At 28.0% G+C, this 20,536-nt stretch overlaps 2 protein-coding genes across 31 annotated transcripts in view; one reads left to right on the top strand and one right to left on the bottom strand.

The window, feature by feature from the left end:
- Nucleotides 1-939, top strand: part of LOC107994260 (thrombospondin type-1 domain-containing protein 4) — a 26,001-nt gene extending 25,062 nt beyond the window's left edge. For 23 of the 28 annotated variants that reach the window (XM_017051072.3, XM_062077035.1, XM_062077040.1 and 20 more), the window contains one exon: nucleotides 180-939. In XM_017051072.3, coding sequence (XP_016906561.1) covers nucleotides 180-316 — 137 coding nt within the window. In that variant the 3' untranslated portion in view covers nucleotides 317-939. Of the gene's footprint in view, nucleotides 1-53 lie in introns of all 28 variants that reach the window. The other 5 variants (XM_062077147.1, XM_017051075.3, XM_062077141.1 and 2 more) reach the window with 1 other exon arrangement.
- On the bottom strand, nucleotides 861-20,536 carry LOC107994262 (uncharacterized). 3 transcript variants are annotated; one of them, XM_028664997.2, is made up of 12 exons: nucleotides 20,400-20,536; nucleotides 20,002-20,082; nucleotides 19,711-19,920; nucleotides 19,381-19,612; nucleotides 13,986-14,355; nucleotides 6,702-6,836; nucleotides 5,048-5,160; nucleotides 3,137-3,550; nucleotides 2,806-3,045; nucleotides 2,351-2,688; nucleotides 2,073-2,253; nucleotides 861-1,994 (listed from the first exon to the last, which is right to left on the bottom strand). In XM_028664997.2, the coding sequence occupies exons 5-12, from the start codon at nucleotides 14,023-14,025 to the stop codon at nucleotides 1,731-1,733; spliced, it is 1,725 nt and encodes a 574-aa protein (XP_028520798.1). In that variant the 5' UTR covers nucleotides 14,026-14,355; nucleotides 19,381-19,612; nucleotides 19,711-19,920; nucleotides 20,002-20,082; nucleotides 20,400-20,536; the 3' UTR covers nucleotides 861-1,730. The 3 variants fall into 3 exon arrangements, with proteins under 3 accessions (XP_028520798.1, XP_061933147.1, XP_028520799.1); XM_062077163.1 differs by having other exon boundaries at nucleotides 20,006-20,082; XM_028664998.2 differs by lacking the exon at nucleotides 6,702-6,836 and having other exon boundaries at nucleotides 20,006-20,082.

Here is a 20,536-nt window from a genome sequence, read left to right as displayed (position 1 = left end):
ACGAGACATTCGTTACGTTGCATTGCAAGAAAACTACCTTATCTATTTAATAGATTTTTAAATTAAACTGATCCTTATGGATTCAATTGGACAAGAGTTATTTTCTTTTCTTTTTTCGTTACGAATTCTTCAATCTTTGTAAATTATATTAAAGATTTTTGATAATTTTTTACTTTCAGTTCTCGAGGAAAATCCACTTTGCAAGGACAGTACATCTAACTGCAATTTAGTGGCACAAGCTCGGCTCTGCAGTTACCAGTTTTACCATCAGTTGTGCTGCCAATCGTGTTCCAGAGCTAAGCAAGATCTCGAATGATGATCTGAAATTCTGTCGATCAACCAAATGTATCGTAAATGGAAATTTAAAGTATCGATGATTGATCGAATCATCTGAACGTAACCTTATGATATTATACGTGTCGTAGAATTACTTACCCCTGCACTGCCTGATGAAACATTTTTAACGCCAAGTTTTATGTATAGAAATGATATTAGATCTCTAAACGAAAATAATAATGAAATAATTGTTATTATAGATAATCCATAGGTTTATGAGCTTGGATAAACTTTTATAAAGGTTAATAAATTAATAACAATTGTCAACAATTTATAATGTTTTGAAAAATAGGTTATTTATCGAATTATATACGTAGCTTTAATTGTAATTTTATAGAAACGATGGTATTAATGAATGTATAATTATTTATGATTAATCTATCTGTGAAAATCGTTCGAGCTTTTTATTTAATATTACGGAAAAAGTAAGTATTAGGTTAAATTAAAATGAAAGGAAAATGTAAATTTTAATACTAAAAAAAAAATTCACGAGATCGTCGACGAGAAATTATAGACTGATCGCATAAATTAACGTAACATTGGCATTTAATTTGTATTATTTTCCATAGTTATTATTCGCTATAATAAAGTTTATGCTTTCTATGTTCCTTTCTTCTTTCTTTCTTTCTTTCTTTTTTTATTTCAACTATATAGAAAACAGCCATATCAACAAAATGGAATCATCATTAAACAAGCCATATCAACGAAAGTATCAACACGATACTATTTACAACGCTAATAACACTACTAATTAAAAATTATTCACTATGCCTATCACATATTATAATATAATAAATTATATGTACACATTTATCGTTTCGAATTATGACGGCAGTGATCGTAGAAAAAAATTGTCATATCAAAACGAATAATTTAAAAGTAATAATTTTAAAGTACAGAAATGCCTTGCTCAGTGGCAGCTAAGTGACAAATGATTAGGATATCATTTGAATAATTCATAGGAAATGGTTTATTTTGCTTTCTCTGTGTGAAATATGCACAAATATGAATATAATAATATAAGATCATTAACTATTCAATTTCTCAGCAAAGCAAAATTCCAGTTAATTAGCAAGGCAATACTGTACATTCTTTATTTTACGCATCAACAGGAAAATTCCTTTTAATCCATTAAGATAAACCATTGAGATAAATCAAACATTAATCTGAAAATTATTTACTAATTTAAAATTTTTATAAAAATGACAGAAATTGAGCAAAAAAACTTATAAACTCTATATTAAAATAAATAGAGAAGCTGATTTTAACAAATTCCAAAGCTTAATGGATCAAAAGAAAATGAATTGGCAATCGTAGAACCGATTAAAAAATTATACGAGAACTACAATAATAAACTAAATACAAGGATTTAGTTCCTTTAACAAGTCCAGGAACTATTCTGAGTTTTCTAAATTTTCTTGAGCAGAAATTGTACTATTATCGTGATTTTTGTACGCTGAAAAGAATGCTAAGGCTTTCATAAGTTGATAACTTTTGCTAATTGGAATATTACTGTCGTACAAGCTTCTCGAGGCTTTGCAATCTACATAGAACCACCAGTTACACTTTAGAATCGTTTGATCGAATAGGGTAGATTCAGGACAGAGAAAACTCTTCATAATCAGACCATCGTCTGTCAGTGCACAGACATGAAACACCTACGAAGACATAAAACAATTAATAAAAAATAAATAAATCTTCGTTTATATTATTTAATTTTATAAGAACAAATTTACCATGCACCCAAGATCCTCATCCGCATAAAGTCCTGGAAAATGTTTTTGATCACCGCAATAAAAGCTCGTGTCTGGAAGATCCACTCGACTTGCGAAATTATCGTCGAAGTTCTTATCGTATCCCATTGGATAATACTCACGTGGTGCATTCATTACTTTAGTGGCTCCAGAATTATATTTACTAAAAAATATTAATAAAAACAATGTTAACAATTTATTGGGAAAAGAAAAAAGTATTGCAGAAAGTTGAACGAAATATATATGTATATATATTTCACTTTTTGTGTGGAGACATGGTTGTAGTTGTAGTCGTAGTGCTGGTTGGTCCTTGCTGTTTTCGCATAAGTTGTTGCTGTCTGAGGAGAATAGCTGCTTCCAGAGCTTCCAAGGTGATGTTACTAGCTTCCGCGAGAGCTTTCAACGACGTCTCCATTCCCTGAATAGGCGCTAAAGACGGAAGTGACGATGGCAACGATGATGAGGATGGCATCGTTTGTCGTTTGTCGGTTTGCTGTTGCGATTTATTGAATTCAGCTGATTGGAGCGGCATTGGGTGAAGAGAAAGTAAAGTCATCTCGTTGACCGAGGAGGCGACTTCATCTCCGGGCAGAGGAAGCTAATTAGAGAAACATATAAGGATTATGTTAAAAATTATATCAATACTATAAAAAAAAATTTAGAAAGAAATTGGCATTATAGAAAAAATTTTTAAATATTATAAGGAAATAACTACCTGACTGAAGTCGTCTTTCGATACTTCATTATCAGAATCTTCTAAAATAGCTGGGTTGTTGCTTATTCGATCAGTCAATTGCGCAGACGATTGTGGCATCGAGATAAAGGGTGGTAAGCCATCATTCGTTGATTTAGAAGTTTCTGGCTCTACGATGCTTCCAGCTGGTGGTATGGCAGCAACGATGTTTGGCAATTTTCCTGGAACTGCAGCTGCAACCGCGAGCATCTGTGGTGATGCCTATGGAATAGACATCAATTTTCGTTAAAAGATTGTTTTAATAATTTTAAGAATAAAAAATCGGTGTGGATCCGAATTGAATGAAAATTACCTGATCCCTTATCACTTGCATTGGAACGACTTGTTGATGCCTTTTGTGTTGTTGAGCCACCATTTGTTTTTGTTGTTGAAGTTTCTGCAATTGCTGCTGTCTCATGGCTTCCTGTTGTTGTAACCTCTGTTGCTTCAACACTTGTAACGCGAAAGCTTCTTGTTGTAGTTTCAATTGCTGCTTCTGTTTGGCTTCTTGCATCAATTGCTGTTGCCTCAACAAATCTTGCTGCGTTGCTGATAAGGAAGGTGCTGGTATGGTTCTAAGAACTGTGGAATTTTGTTGTACCACCAACTTTTGCCGTTCTGGTTGCTGAGCTATCGGCCTTGCTGCTCCAGGTGGCAAAGGTTTGAAAGGAGGCACCACTTGTCGAGTGTTTTGAGTGTGCTGTCTCTGATCATCTCGATTGTTCGCCTTAAACGAATCATTATTATATTGCATTAGAATTATGTTATATTTTTTTAAAAAGAATTTGATTAAAAGCACGTGAATAATTTTTGATAAAATTAATATTGACTTTTAACCGAGTTAGAAATAAAATTATACATGTATGTATTTATTTTCATAGCACTACTTCAATTTCATTATTTACATATACATAATATATTTAAATATGTATTATGGATAGTGATTTAAATGTGAATATACAGATGATTGCATTGCAAAATTTTCTTATCTAATATAATCAACGACCTCTTATTTGCATGTATTCAAATAACCATGAAAATTTAATTGTAAATACACCATTGCGCTTAATACCAATATATATTTAAATAGAGATATAAAAACTTTAGTTATGCATTAGTATTTATCATTGAAAATTTTTTTTTGAATGTTTTTTTTTTTAGGATTGAAGGGTAAATAGCAAATAGAATAATACAATTTACATAAAATTTATAAGATGAAACTTTTTAACATTTCTATTATCCTTTTTTAAGCTTTTAAGAACTAAAGAAAATATATATTTATTTTAGAATAACGAAGAAAATTGAGACATGTTTAAAAATTAATTGAAATATATGTCTCATTAATTTTATGTAAATTACTAGGAATCATATGTTAATGATTCATACGTTTTGATCTTAATGATCTTGTCCTATTTCATTCATCTTTTTTTTTTCGTATATCTATAAAAATTAAATATACATGCATTAGTATGAGAATGAAAATTTAACTAGGCCTAACGTGTTATTGTTGTGGAAAGTTTTATGCGAAGAATTCATGCACTAATTACGATAAAGTTGGTCGCATACTTTCAAGCTTAATCAATATTTTAATTAGAAATAAACCTATCTAAAATTTGAAAATGTGACTACAATCTAATGAATTGTTAATATAATTTCAATATCAATCGATTAAAATAGATTCGAAAAGCGATTACAAAATTTAAAAGAAGTTTTCAAAAAGAAAAGTAATCTTTAGATTAGCTATCTTTTACAAAAATTAGAAATATTGTTTAAAGATTATCGTTAAAGATATTAACATTTTTTTATCTCATTTTTTATGTTATTTAAGAAAAAACTATTAAATGTCAAAGAAGCTATTTGTTTCCTCTTTTCTCATTATAATAAATTTAATGAAAATGCAGACTTGGATCACAATTGCACAAAGGAAACAGTGTTGAGCATCATATTATATGTGGATTCAATCGGAATACAGTGAAAAAAGAAGAAAAAAAAAAATCTTGCCATTATAGGAATCATAATGGAATTACTTTTTACATTCTTATTTATCTTAGATTTTCCTTGAACTATTTAACAAGAAGATACATATCTGTGTAATGATATAGAATAAAAATTGAATTATAAAATATTGTCAATAGCATTACTATCATCAAATTTACAAAATTTAATAATTAAGAATTCGTTTCTTTTCATCTCTTTTATTTAAAAGAAATAAAAATAGGCTTACCAAATTAGTATAGGACGATGAACCAATTCTACTGGTCTGTACACTTCTTCTTTTCAAAGCCTCTACATTGGACAGGGATTGACCAAAGCCCAGCTCGTCACCCACCGAAAATCCTGAAGTTAATAATGATATTAGTTATTACCAGTTGTATCATAAGTTATACCATAAAATTTCTAAATCTAAATTTAAATAAATCTATAAACCTAAACATTTCAAAGATTTTTGTTCCGAGATAAAAACTTATATAATGAAATAAATTCTATACATTTGAATGCTCTGATGATATATTTCGATTAAAATATATATCAATTTAATATTTGTTTTAATATCTATCTAGCTGGAAAGCATAATAGAAATGATATCATTTAAATAAATCTTGCAGACATGCATTAATTTTTTATATCAATTTTATATTAAATTATGCACATTATGTAAGTGACAAATACCATTACTCCAAAAGAATGCGAGAAACCAGATCTTTTAGAAGAGAGAATTAAAAAGAGTTAAGCAATCACATATTACGCAAGAAACTATGTTGCTTTCCTTAATGTTCTATAAATCTGCAAACTTTTTAAAACGATTCTTTTGATCTTTGACCAATTTTAATGTAAATTAAGTTTTTATTACATGCCATCTTCCTGGTTTAAATGAATAATGTAATGTGTATAATATTCTTTTTTTTTTCTACTTATTTATTCTATTCATACTTGTCAAAGTAACAGCGACATAAATTGAAAAGAGAAATTTTTTTTCAAAATGAAAAAAGATAATGTTTCATTTCATGCATGTTTTATATTATTGATTAGAATCTTATGGTAATTCAGTTTTTGTACTTGGTTTCATAACATGAATTTCTTTTAATAAGACAATGTACATAATTATCGATTCAAAGTTATGAATAAATAAATATTATTCGATTCTATTTTTATTTTTGTGAATATTTGATGAATAAAGAAATATAGAGGATAATTTTATATGATTTTGAATGTGGAATTTTAAATTTGAAATGTCATAATATCACAGATTTGATATATATCATTTCTTTTATCTCAAAAATCGAGTATTCAACTATTCAGTTCTTGCATAATGCGCAATTAGTTGCATGAGATAGCGCGCAAAACATCCGATTTTTTTTCTTTTTTTTCAACAACATATATTGAAAAATCAGGCCACCAAATAATAGATACAGACAGTGGAAAGTATGTTATTTACAAATCCTGAAAATACAATGATTATTACTCAATATAGAGGAAAGTTAACTAATTCAAGTGACAGCGGAACAGTCATAAGAAACATTCTCGATTTTTAAAAAGAAAATCGTTACACACATATTTTACATTGTTTGAAATATTTTTTTTTATAAACAATAGAAAAAATAAGCACTTTCTCTGTTTTATACACATCACATTATTCCATTTTATCCGATATCCATTTTATATATATAAATATATGCACATATGTTAATATATCAAGTGATAGAATTGGAAAAAAATATTGTTAATGATCAATGTACAATATATTTACAGAACACTTGTAATCGATTAACACACGATGAAAGAATGATTAAATTTTCATCGAAGAATTTACAATGTCGACGGCATTCATAGCAATTCTCTTTCGCGAAAAGTGTTTCGACCCGTTTGTTTCGACTCACCCAGGCCGACGTAGCCTTTGACACCTCCAAGATTTCGTACTCGAAATAGGCCGGATTTTTTGAAGGCGCAGTTAAGCACGAAACCAAAGTCCGACTGAAACACGCACGTCCCTAGTGTCTCCCGCCACGTGCATCCTGCAACCAAACCGGAAGAGAAGAACAACTATGGATCCCTGCCCCGATCCAGCTTTTGATTTCATTGTAATTAATTTCTCTCAGCGACTCGTTTATCTGTATTGTAAACTCAATGATGTGCAAATTAATTTCGAGATCAATATTATTAATATTCGACGAGAAATTACTAAATACTTATCGAACAATGAAAACATTGAAACAACTTTATACGATGAAAAATTATTAAACGTTCAATTACTTCTGTTAATTAAGAATGAAATGTATTCTTCTCTTCTACTTACTTCTTTTTATTTTCTTGAAAAATTAACGGTTCGTCGTTATTTTAAGAAATCGGCAATAAGTTTTCAGAAACAATAGGAGAACTTTCTCAGAGAAAGTTCAACATTCTAAACCGGATTTTTCGACGTAAAAATATGATGTTGATGCGACACTACGAAGAAAACTTGCGTTCTTCTTATTATTGTAAACTATTTGAATCAGTTAACGAGGGATTTAATCGACTCGATTTCGATTAAAATTGCGAGCATAAGAATCTCCATAAATATCGATTCGGGGGCAGATTTAATCCACCATTCCTAATCTGTGCTATTGACCCCTGTCCGTGAATAGTCTTGTTATCGTAAACGACGATCTCATCAAGCATGACAACCTTGATTGTAATTAGTGATTTTTTTCATGAACGACATTGATACGATCGTTTTAATTCAATCTTATGTTTCAGTTTTTCATGACGTCAACGTAATATCATAGTTAATTTTCATATAAATAACATATTAACGAAGTTTTTCTTTTTCTTTTTTTTTTTTAGATCAAGATAATTAAAGATGGAATAAAGATTCTATTATTTTTAAAATAATTGAAAGATTCATTCATAATCAATACGTATTTTATTGTGTAACAAGTAAAATATCGATTATTCGAATAATTAATTAAAAGATTCTTTTAAGATAATTTTAAATAATTAAAAATCAAATCTGTAAATACGTCACGAAACAAATAGAAATCAAACAATTTTGAAATATGGATTTTTTCATAAAATACTCATATATATATATATATTATAAGGGAAATAAAAAAATAAATTAATTATTTTTAAATATTTTCTAAAATATATTGTACAGAATTTAAACATTTTTATAGTTAAATATATATATATATATTTCGGATAATCAGTTATTGGATAAGTGAAATTTAAATAATTGACGTTTTACTGTAGTAAATAACTTTCGTTTTCCTCTCGTGATGCCAATTTTAGTGAAATCAGTGTTTAAGTGTTACAAATTCCGGATCTTTTTCCATTACATCTGCACCAAGTCGTCATCGACTACATAATTTTCTCCATCGAGATGACTCAATCGTTTAAGATAATGATATTCGCTCAAAGAAGAAACAAAATCTTCGTTGATATTGGTGATCTCTCGCAATGAACAAAAAAAATGAAATCACACACAGATTTTGAAGAAAGTTCAAACAGACGGGATCATGTAAGAGTATGCAAATTATGGTCCTATGCTTAGTCAAAAATTCACACTATCATTTAACACGTATTGATTTAAATAAAATATCACAGATAATGTATTAGAATTTTTTGTTATTCGTAACATTATTATTAATTGTGAAAGATGGGTCAAAGGTTTTATTTTTTTGGAATTAAATTCCTTTCAATCATCGTGATTGATAAAGAGGAAGAAAGATATTGAAAGAAATGTTCCAAAGTTTGTGAAAGGAATATATACTTCCGGAACTCGAGTACGGAGAAGATTTGCCAACGTGCCATTGGGCCACAGCCTACTGACCCACTTGAAAAGTCCAATCAACCTTTCGACCACAAAGACTGGCCACGTTCCATACTTCAAAATCAGTTCCGTGTCTCAAAATTCTTGGTAATCTTGCTCTTTCGAAATTAAAACGAGTAAAGATTGCGACATTGTAACAGTTTTGTAAAATTAATTTTACGATCTGTATAATTAATAGTTAATATAGCATTTCGCTTCTTTCGTTCCTTGTTTATATGTTTTTTTTTTACTTTATATTCTAAATGGAATTTTTTTTCATCTCGTCATTGCATTAATAGATTGAATTAATTATAGAAATGAAATGGTAAATTATAATTTGTAAATTGCAAGAAAAAATAAATTTCTTCTTATAAAAACACCAATAAATGTTAATATAAATGTTATATAAATATTAATGATTTGATTTGATTTGTTAATTATAATTTATAACTATTTAAATTAATTGATAGATGCACGATGATTTTTAATGCACGTCAGTGATATATTTACATCACTGTATTAACATCTCAATTATGAAATTGTAACTTTGGATGCAAATTCACTTTCTTAATATTTTTGTGATCGTTGAATACATTTTCTATTTCTTTTATGTCCTTAGCCTATATTTCTTGTGCCATAATTCTATATAATTCTATGTAACATTTTACAAATGGAGAAGAAAGTTGTTATATTTAATATTCCACGTTTCGTACAACATTTCATATACGTTTCGCAACAAACGAAAAGATTGAAAATGATGAAATTTTATAAATACATTTTGTATTATCTGAAAATGATTTAAAATCTACATAATAAAAATTTTATAGACGTTTCAGTTCGAAGGTTCAGCTTACGTTGCGTGCATGAATATAGTGAAATTTTCAAACGAGAAAGCTTAAGCCTACATGTTGACCGAATTACTGAAGAATAAAGTCACAGATTATCCTTAAGAAGAACGTTATTTAACGAACGATTGTAGCAAAAAATATGAAAGTTCCAATAAGCTTTGAAACATTTAAAAATTATTTCAATATTATTAAATATAATTTATTTGAATAGCTGAATGATATTTTGCATTTGGAAAAATGTTTCTTGAAAAATGTTCTCATAAGATCTTTATTAATTATCAAAAATATAATTTCTTTTTATAACAAAATGTCTTATTTCTAAAATAAAAATAATAAAATATAATTCATTATTTCAATTCAAACTATCTTTTATTTCAAATAAAATATACTTAAGCTACTAAATGATTTTAAATTACGTAACTTTTCATAATAATTCTTTCTGATTTTTTTGAGATAAATTTTGCATAAAATTTATTTACTTGTTTTTTTATTTTTTCATTTTAAGGAATTCCAATCCTGTTCCAAAAGCTGGGTCAGATTCTAATCTCTTTAAAGATTCTATTCACTGGTAAGATCGAGGACGATGATTTTGGTGATAAAAATTTCAAGGATACTTTCACTGTTTCTTTTCAAGAGTAATCTCAGTCACGCAGTTTAATTACGATTAAAATCGTATGAATGAAGAATTAAATTCACTTTTCTTTATCTGTCATCGTTACTTGATTTTATATGAAATGACACAACGATTCGTTCTTAATGGAATAAATCTTTCGCAATACTTTCCCACGAACGCGGCCTTTACCTTTACCTTGAGAACGGTACTTTTTCACAATCGCCTCTCCCACAATCATCTCTCTCACAATCGCAGCTCATTTGTCATCAAATCTTTTTTCTGATTTAAAAAATTTGACAGGATTTATAAATAATCAACGACTATATAAAATGAATCGTGAAATCTTATAATTGAAATTTAATCTTTTTTATTTATATATACCAAATATTTTTTTTTTTTACTGTGACAATTAGAATCATTAAGGAAAGAATAAATCGTTGAAGATATTGAAAATATAAAACGATATTTCCTCATTTTTTTGAATATAAATAATTTATTACTTGCGTAGAGAAATCGTCTTCGTTTCTCTTCGTTATTGACGTCAAATATTTTTATACGAAAAGAAGAGAAGATGAAAAAAATCTGAAGATCGTCACCGAAGAAGTAATAGAAAGATAACTACATGTAGAAAGTGACCAGTTGGATACAAAACATAGGCCCGTTGCTGACCTGATTCCCCAAATAACATCTAACTGTCGAAAATTTAATGGAAACATTATTGGAACCAGAAGAATATCATCCTACAAGAATCTGTGCCTTTGAGAAGAATCCGTTTTAAAAGCTGCTTCCTCGTCGAATAAATGGATCCAGTGAACGGAAACCACAGTTGATACACAAAACACAATTTGTTACAGTTTTCTTCTTTTCTTACACGAAATCCAACAATCTATCTTCGTCAAGTGATATCCCATTTGATCCAATGAACATTAATTATAGAAAAACTGAATCTTTATTACAACTTTTCCTTTCTAAAAGAAAACTAATGAACTTGAATCTTTCTCAAAAATCGTATTTTCATCGAGTAAATTTTCGAGCGAATTACAAGATCATTATATCTCTTTCATTGCATTTTTTTTTCTCCACAAATTTTCTCGACGTATTTATATAAAACTCATTATCTCATCAGAATCCAACTAATTATCATTCGATTTCCAACGTGAAAGTCATTTTTTTCATAAATATACAGAGAAAGTTGGAATGACGAGTGTATTATACGCTGTCAACGAAAAATATAATCGTAACAGTAGTAAGAGTTTCCATGACCCATATATATACATATATACGTCTCTTATTATCTTCGAGTATCACTACACATTGGTGGATTGTTCGAAAATATATACAATTTCATCTATGACACGCGCGATTGACTCGATTTTCGATCCCCTTTCTCGATTCGTGTTATAATCGTCGACACAATTGTCGACAAAGTAATTGCTTACTTTCGTCGCTTGCTTTCGTTCTATTTCTCTCGCATCGATATTTTTATCAATGTTGAATCGATGTTTTTTACACTTTCTAGTTCGCGCCTAGTACGATCGACTTTACTGTTACTTTTCCTCTTCAATGATTCTGTCCTCGTCGCGTCGCGGCCGTTCAATTGCGTTTATGCATATCATTTAATGCATCGTTCCAATTCTGCGTTTCGCTTGTTTACGCGCGAACATAAACACTACGAATAATTTCCTTGACGAAGAAGAGGATGTAATTGCTGAGATTTTATTTTATTCATTTATTTATTTATTTATTCGATACAGAGAAAGTCAAAAAATGATGATAAATAGAAAAATCAAGTGAAAAAGATTTGAAGATCGTCCATGTTACATAATGTTTCATATCACATTGCATAATATAAATACATAAAGTATATGATATATAATATGTAAATATCATATATAATGATATGTAAATATATTATGATATATAAATATATAAGTATATTATATATGTGGTATACTTATTTCGTATTTAAAAAACTTTTTTGAGAAACTTTAATTATATTCTCTATCAATCAAGTATTTCTACTAATTTGCTATTTAACTTTCTCCTATTATATCATAATCAAAGCACGAATACTTAAATTTCTTCGTTAATATGATAAAACTATAATTACAGTATAATTTATTTTTTTAATTTCTTTAAAAATGACAAAATAAATTAAAGCAAAGAAGATTTTTTTGGATATTATGCTTGAAGTGCAATTATTGTTAAAATTATCAATATTGTACATAGAAATTTGGTGTCTTATATTTTTTTATATTTATTTCATATTCTATTCTTCTCTTTGAATAAAACATTATAATGAACATGATGTAGAAAAGAAAATATTATATATATAAAACTGAATATACATGATTAATGTATTGATAATTGTGAATAAATAAATAAATAAATAAGGAAATCAATTTTGATTTCTTCCTAGATTTGATATTTTTATAATTATCGTTGAGAAATTGAATATTAATTAATATTTGGTACTTTACAACTTATTTACATTTTTATATATACATTTCTAAAATCTCTTATAGTTCTTTATCCAATTTTTATTATAATTAGTGAAAGAAGTTTCAGCTGGAAGAATTTTGAATATTTCAACATTTTTTCACTTCTACTAGAAATATAACAACTATCTAAATAAAATAAAGATTTATTTCTAATATTTTTTTCAGTAAATTTTTATTACTGCATTAGCTGCATAAGCTACATTCGTAATAATGTAACATCGCGACGCATGATGCAAAACCACACATCGGTCATGCTTAAGTTGTGGAGAAGAGGACCGTGAAATTAAAGAAAATTACTTCTGCTAACCCACGAAAAGCCATAGTAGCAGGATATGTAGTGCGGTTAAGAACGCAATACTTTCCACACTTTTTGATACGAAGAATCATATTTACAAAGATGCCTGTATTAAAATGAGAGGAATATACTTTATACTTATATAGAGAAGTACTAAGCTATTATCAATGAAAGATCCGATTATTTGAAGATCCAATAGTGAAATCCAGTAATAGTAAGATCGAGTGATAAGGAAAAAGTAGTAAGATCGAGTATACAATGGTGTCAGTCAAGATAGATCTGGATTCGAATAGCACAGAATATAAAATGCTTTGTTACAAAGCGTGAATGGTGGAAAAAAAAGCCCAAAAACCCAGAAAGAATATTGTAAGATACTAGTTTCCAATGCTTATATGTACCATCATTTATTAGATCAAAGAGAGAAAAGAAATATAAAATGAAATACATTGGAAATTAGTTATTGAATATTTAGATATAATTTTGATATATAAGTCTCATATCATAAAAAAATTCTGTAAAAAACTCGTGTAAAGTATAATATATTTTAATCAGAAACTTTTATATCGAGATTTGTATTGAACGCTTAAATATTCATGTGACAAACGAATATTTAAATATTTGTACATGAATATCCAAATATTTTAATTATACAGTCGAAAACGCAGCTTCTAGTTTATGTAAATATGTATTTTCAACACGATCTTCTTCATATTAATTCCTCGATAATTTATACTAAATAATCAATATAGAAACTTATACTCTCCAGGTTCACGATTTTTTAACGATAATTATATGATTAATGTTACGTCCACACTTTCACCTTTCTTTTATAAACTATAATTCCAAGTTCCACATAAAACGAAATCATGTATCATTATCAATGAAAACTATCAATGAACGATATCAAACATGATTCTAGAAGAATCATTTACTAAATTCTAATTCTCGATTAATCTTATTTTAACATTCAATTCAATCAACTATACCTCCTACAATAATTACATACAAATTAAAAACGCGAACACACGATGTAAAATTATGAGAAAATACACATGTCAAATTCAGAAGCTGCATCTTAAAATTTGAAACGAATATGACAAATAACTGTTCTACGTACCGACAACTACGAAGAGGAACAAGGTCGTGGCGATCTTCATACTTGTCTATCCAGTTTTAGTTATCGTTTAGTTTTGCAAAATACTCGATATTTGTCTCGTTTCCCTCGAGACGTCTCCTTTTCGAGGATTCTTCAACGTCCACCGTTGGATAACTACTCTCGTACTCGCGATGATGGAAAAATCCGCAAAATTACGAGCCTTTGGTGATATTCCACGATAGAAAGATAAAAAGATACGACAGGTTACTCGTTCCCGCGGACACTAATACTGTATGGATATGTTCCTCGAAGGCGAGCACGCTTTCAGACCCCATCTGGTTTCCAGGGACGGCTGAAACTTGGCTCCACTTTCCAGATCCCCCTCCAGATTCTTTTCACGTCATCGTGGAAAACGTTTGATAGTTAGTGATTATATTCAGTTAAAATATATGCATGTTAAACGTGCATGAAAAAGTTTGAGGAATATTTCATGTAAGATTTTTATCATTAAAATATATTCGCTCAAGTTCGTGATTTTATTAAAAAAATTCAGTTAGTCGAATTATTGAATTTTTTCGATGATATCTTTGATCCCAAATATTTTTTTAAAATTGGAAAGAAACTATTTTTTATTTTTTTGAAAAAGAGATCGTTACTATCGTTAATTATATCTTGTTATTCTCGTTATTATTATATATTCGATCATATTTCTTGATCTCTTAATATCTTTTACATTTTTGGGAATTATCTTTTTTTTTCTCTCTCGAAGAAATATCGGTGTCTGAAATATTTTGATTCCAATTTCCAAGTCGGAATTGAAACTTGCAATTGAGGTTTAACTTTGCAAGATCAAACGTGGTGACATTTCTATTTGTAGAAATTGTTTAAGAATATTAGAAATTTCACAGGTGCCTTGTTTCCTGAGAAGAGACGGTCCTGTCGAAGTCCCCACCAAGCTTGAACGGGAACGGTTTGTACACGGCATAGGTTCGATACGCGCACGTTCGAAGCGGCTGTGAGTAAAATCCTGTCGAAGTGTCGGTGACCCACTCGGATGAAACGATAACGGGATCGTCATGCATTCATTCACGAGCGAATTGATCGACAGGTTGGGAGGATCGTCGCTGGTTTTTAGGTCTTTCAAAGATTCGACAAAACAACTCTGTCTACAGATTTTTATCTCCTCTCTTTGGTTTCTTCGAAATTGATTGTATCCTCGTTTTACGTTATTCCATCAAATAATTTTAATACGTACTAATATAACGAAAAAGTTAACGTAATGTTTGATTCGATTCTAGTTGTGTGTATGTTTGAAATATTGTCTTTACGTATGTATAAATAAACATTTTTTTAAATGTAGTTTTAAAAAAATTAAAGAATAAAATAGAAGAATTAAAAGTTTCAGTCAAGAAACTTGTATAGCTGTTGATGTATTAATTAAAAAATTTTATTTCGATGATTTTATTTGATCTTTAAATGATAATTGATAATTGATAATTGAAGTTAGAAATATTTTTAGATATTCTAGAATTTATGAAATTGAATATTAATAATAATTTTCCAATTTGATTATATTTATTTTATTAATCGTAGTAAGATTCTATTAACTGTTTTCAGGTATCTATAATTGGATCAAGTTTGCTATGGGTCAAGTTTTAAATACAAGTGATGTAATAATGCATTCCGTTACAACAATTTTACAGTGAAATCGTGCCTCTTACTTCGTAGACTTACTTCGTATGTTAAGAAATATGGTCGTGAAGTTCTTGATCATTTTTAAATTACAGATTGTTGTTTCGACATTATTTATAAATTAATAGAAATTCATCAATGCTATGCAGGAAAACCATATAGTTAAATCCAAACATGTTTATTTGATATTTAGAGTTTAATGCCAGAGATATTATTATGCACTCGGCCGTATGAATGTCAAGTGTAGATCAAGGTTTAATGCCTGCTTTTGTCTCTTATTCTTAATTTCTCTTTATCTAATAAAATATTGATAATTAATTAATTTAAATAATTTTTATATTCACAATAATATTGATTTATACTTCTTTCAATAGAATTATTCAATTGGAATATAATGATAATAAATTAAAAAAGCGTGCGAAATGTTTTCCTTCAATTTTGTTCAGTTTTGTTAATTTATACATGTACAGTTATGTACAATTATGTACATTCGATTGAAATATTTTGTTTATAGATAAATATATCATAGATATATTTTAGATATAAATTTTTGTTAGTATTAAAAAAAATTACAAAATATAAATAAGTAAAATACGAAAGGAAAAAGTTGAAAGTTTCATTCAAGAAACTCATGTAATCATATATGATTAATCTTTTGAAATTTTGCAATAAAATATACTTCATTATTTCTTCTCTTAAAATTGTATGATTATTTTTATATCGCTATTTCTATGATCAACTCTCATTGATATTTTTACTTGAAAATTAATAATATAGTTTTAGATATAAACGCAATTTTCTTTCAGCAAGTGAAATTTTATTATGTTTATCTTTAATGCTTTGTTAAGCATAATGAAATGCACTTTCTTTCATTACATTTCTTCAATATCATGTATTATTTTAATATGCAATCTTCCGCATTTCTTTCTCTTCCACCGTAAATAATGTTTATATCTTTCTCTTCTTTTATTATCATTATTTACTTTAATCTTGAATAAACAGAAAACATAGAATTGATTAATAATTAAATTAAAAATCAATATATATAATAATTATCTTAATTATTTTTAAATAATATCAAAGAAGTAAAGATATTGTTCGAAAAATTAATTAGTTTTTTCTAAAAATAGTTTAGAATTATTAAAACTCAAACAAGTAATTCATCAAAGATTAATCCTTGTTCATTTAATATTTAATATTTTCTGTAATCTTTGTCCATTGATCATTCATTATTAAAAATCGTAATAATAAATAAAATCAATTAATTTTATTACTTTTAACATAAAACAATTTTATTACTTTTAACATAAAACAATTTTAATTTCGATTTAATTATATCTTTATATAATTCTTTTAAAAATTAAAATTTTTTATAATAGTGATTTCTAGAAAATAAAAAGGGACAAAAAGTAAAATACGAAAGAAAATGATAAAAACTTATCTTAAAAAAAGAGTTAATTATAGTTTTAACGTTTATCAAACAAAATGATCTAATTATATATCTGCTGACCCTTTTCCAATGTTAAGAGCTCTTATTGTTAGTATCTCATCAATCATTCTAATCAGATTCGTGAAAATATCGTGACGTCGTGATATGAATACTTCTCTGATAAAAATAGCAAGCATCTAACTGCTTCATCTAAAAATTAATAATTCGAATTAATTATATCAGATAACTACAAGAGATCTTGCGTATAAAAGTATTTTATTTCATTCTGGGGAAATAATTAATTTAATATTCATACTTCTAAAGTCTCTATTTAAAATTAAGATGGAGATAAACATTTGTTCTACTAATTATTATTTTTCTCAAATAGTAATTTCTTTTTCATATTAATTTTCATTTTAAAGAACAATTTTTATTAATACTAAATATAATAGTTTATTTGGCAATATTTAGATTGATCACTTTTTTTTAATAATAATAATAATTATCGCAATGTGAAATCATAAACTATATTTATCTTCGCTTGTCTCATAATCGTTAGAATTTTATTTTTGTTCAGAGAAGTACAGTATCTGCCATCTATAGCCGAAAATTAAAACATAACTGTTAGACTTCGATTCATTTCTAACTTTTGATAAACATCATTTTCACAATTATTTCTTTTTTTTTAAATTTCAAAGTATTAAAATAATACAATTTTTATACATTTATCAAAACTTTACTACAATTTTTTAACATTATTAATAAAAAGAATGCACAAAAAGAAAGTTTATATTTTTTATAAATGTGATTAAAAATATCGAATCTAAAATAATGATTTCATTCACAAAGCAGTTTAAATTGTAATCACTAGCTGTGTTTTCTATTTTACATATATATTTGCGTCTTACAATGTTTCCTATAAATGCTTCAGAGGGCTATTTTAAAATTGAGCATGCATCTAACAAGAATTTTTGAGGTGGATGCAATGCATTCGCGGCACGTATGTATCAGAGAAGCAGCATCGATCGTTATGCAAGAATGGCGCCGATTTGACTCTCTTTATTTAAATTAATTTCCTCGTTTGTTTCGGTATTACCCATTGTATGTTTATGCCTTTCGCCATCTAAAGATAAACCTTCGTTATAAACGTCGCATTCTCTTATCATCGTACGAATACGGATGATGTACGCTTTGCATTCGCAAAGATGATCTCTCACGTTATCGACGGGCATTAAAAATAGCCTGTGACGATTCGAAACATTTCAATTTGGTCTTTTCATCGATAATTATAATCGTCTTTCAGAGAATCGTGGATGGACGAATTGTGATCGTGTCACAGAGGGGTTCCATACCCCCGCAATTATTCTATCTATTGATTTTATGATCCGGTTGTGAACAGAAAAAGAGAAGCAAAAGTCGGTGGTAAATTATAGTTACTCCAATTGTTCGATTTCGTGTTCTTTGATACACATCCTGTATAATAATAAGTAATATCGTTTGAAATGTATATATAATTTTGATTTAATACATAGAAAGTTCATTTTCGTCTCTTCTTTAGAAAATATCTGGTTCTCTGAACAGTTAATTAATCATCTGTGTCAATTCATGTCTTGAATATTAAATTGTAGTTCACACAAATGAATTACAAATGTAATTTGTCTTATGTATTAATATTATGGATTTTCATCAAATAATAATTTCCATTCCTTATGAATGATATATATTAAGTATCATTGTTTTGAAATATCTTACAGATGGTATATAATTGAAATTTCAATTCGATCAATAAGATGAATAATTACAATTTTTTAATCTGAATCAAAGTCGATCAGAAAGGTTCATAGTACTCTCGATGGCTTAATGATTTTTATATGCACAATTTAATCAGTGTAATTGCTCTGTTCAACATTCAAGCTGATTTCTTAGAGCACACGGCCGCAATTCGTTGACGGTCTTCGTTGATAGCGCAAGAAAGAAAAACCTTCTTGCGAATGATCATAACACTAACTCCTCTGTCCGACATTTAATTAACTCCGTTTTGCCGTACTCAGAAACGAAACTGTAGACCATCTATATTATATTTAGTATTAAAAAATTCTTTAAAGAATATCTGCTTTTCTCGGAAATGAATGAAACCTTATTAAAGATTTAATAAAGTAGAGACAAAAACCATATTAATGATACTTAAGTAAAAGTTAAGTAAAACTATTAAGCAACTTAAAAAAATAAATTTATAAAGTATTTTAAAGCGTTAATTATTAACAAAATTTAAAAATTGTGTATAAAAATACGTACCATAATATTTAACCTAGTATAATGTTTGTGTCCAGTTAAGTCTCTAGTTAATTGGATAAAAAAGACATCAATTATTGGTCCATCTCGGGGAACGTAATAGTTCATTCACCTCGAGATAATTCGATGAACTTGTAGCGACCTCTATGCAACGACCTGTTTTCTATTGATATTTTCTTTTTCTCTTGCATTTTTCTAATAATAAAAAAAATCATTTCTGTAAAATTTGATATACCTGTAAATATATCACAATATCAAAGAATAAATACTTATACAAAGAGAGAATAATATCACGAATCATTTAAATTGTTAATTGAAATTATTAATTACTACCTGAAAACCGGGCCATCAAAAAATCAGGACAATTTAAAATAAAATAATTTGCTCATTGTATTATCGTTTCTATCGAATATGCATTGCAAGTCCTGATAATCCTAATAAATACATTGTCATTCTCTTATTGAATCCATATCCTTTGTGTCCTGCATCCTTGAGAGAAGTGTACACGCTTAGCACACGCATCGAACGTTTATCGTTGTCGTGCTTGAAATTATTTATCAACGTGAATGTGCCGTGTTGTATACGAAAAATATATGTACGATGCATTATTTATCGAATACCTACATACCGATGAAATTCTGATATCAAATCATAGAGGATTGTTCCAGATTCTGTAACTATTTCTGCATCGCACGAGAATTATCTCTAGAATAAAAGATTTTATATATTTAATACGATCTAGACTTAATTATAATTTTATCTTAATGTAATAGATTAAATTATCATCGATAGTAAATCATCCTCTTTAATCCTCTTATTATTCTTAAATGTTCGATTCTATATTTAAAAATTTCTTCACTGTTATATAATATTTCATAAGTATTCAGGCGAAATTTCAATTTATGTTTTTTCGTACAATAATATTCATTTTTCAAGAATTTTATTTCATAGTTTAAATCATATACTCTCTATTATTGTTATTTCTATGCATGCTTTTATCTTTCTTGTCTTACCTTTCTTACCTTAATTCGAAGTTTGCAATCATTTATTCCAAAGATATTCCAAACGAAGTTGAATGTCTTGCAATTGGAGGAAGTTCATCGTCATTAACAGTGTCTCGAAGGTATGGCGCCAAACAGACGCCAACTTCAAAATACGG

This window comes from Apis cerana, linkage group LG1 (genome assembly GCF_029169275.1).
Source record: "Apis cerana isolate GH-2021 linkage group LG1, AcerK_1.0, whole genome shotgun sequence".
Lineage (NCBI taxonomy): Eukaryota > Metazoa > Arthropoda > Insecta > Hymenoptera > Apidae > Apis > Apis cerana.
This window is presented reverse-complemented; position numbering and strand designations above follow the sequence as displayed.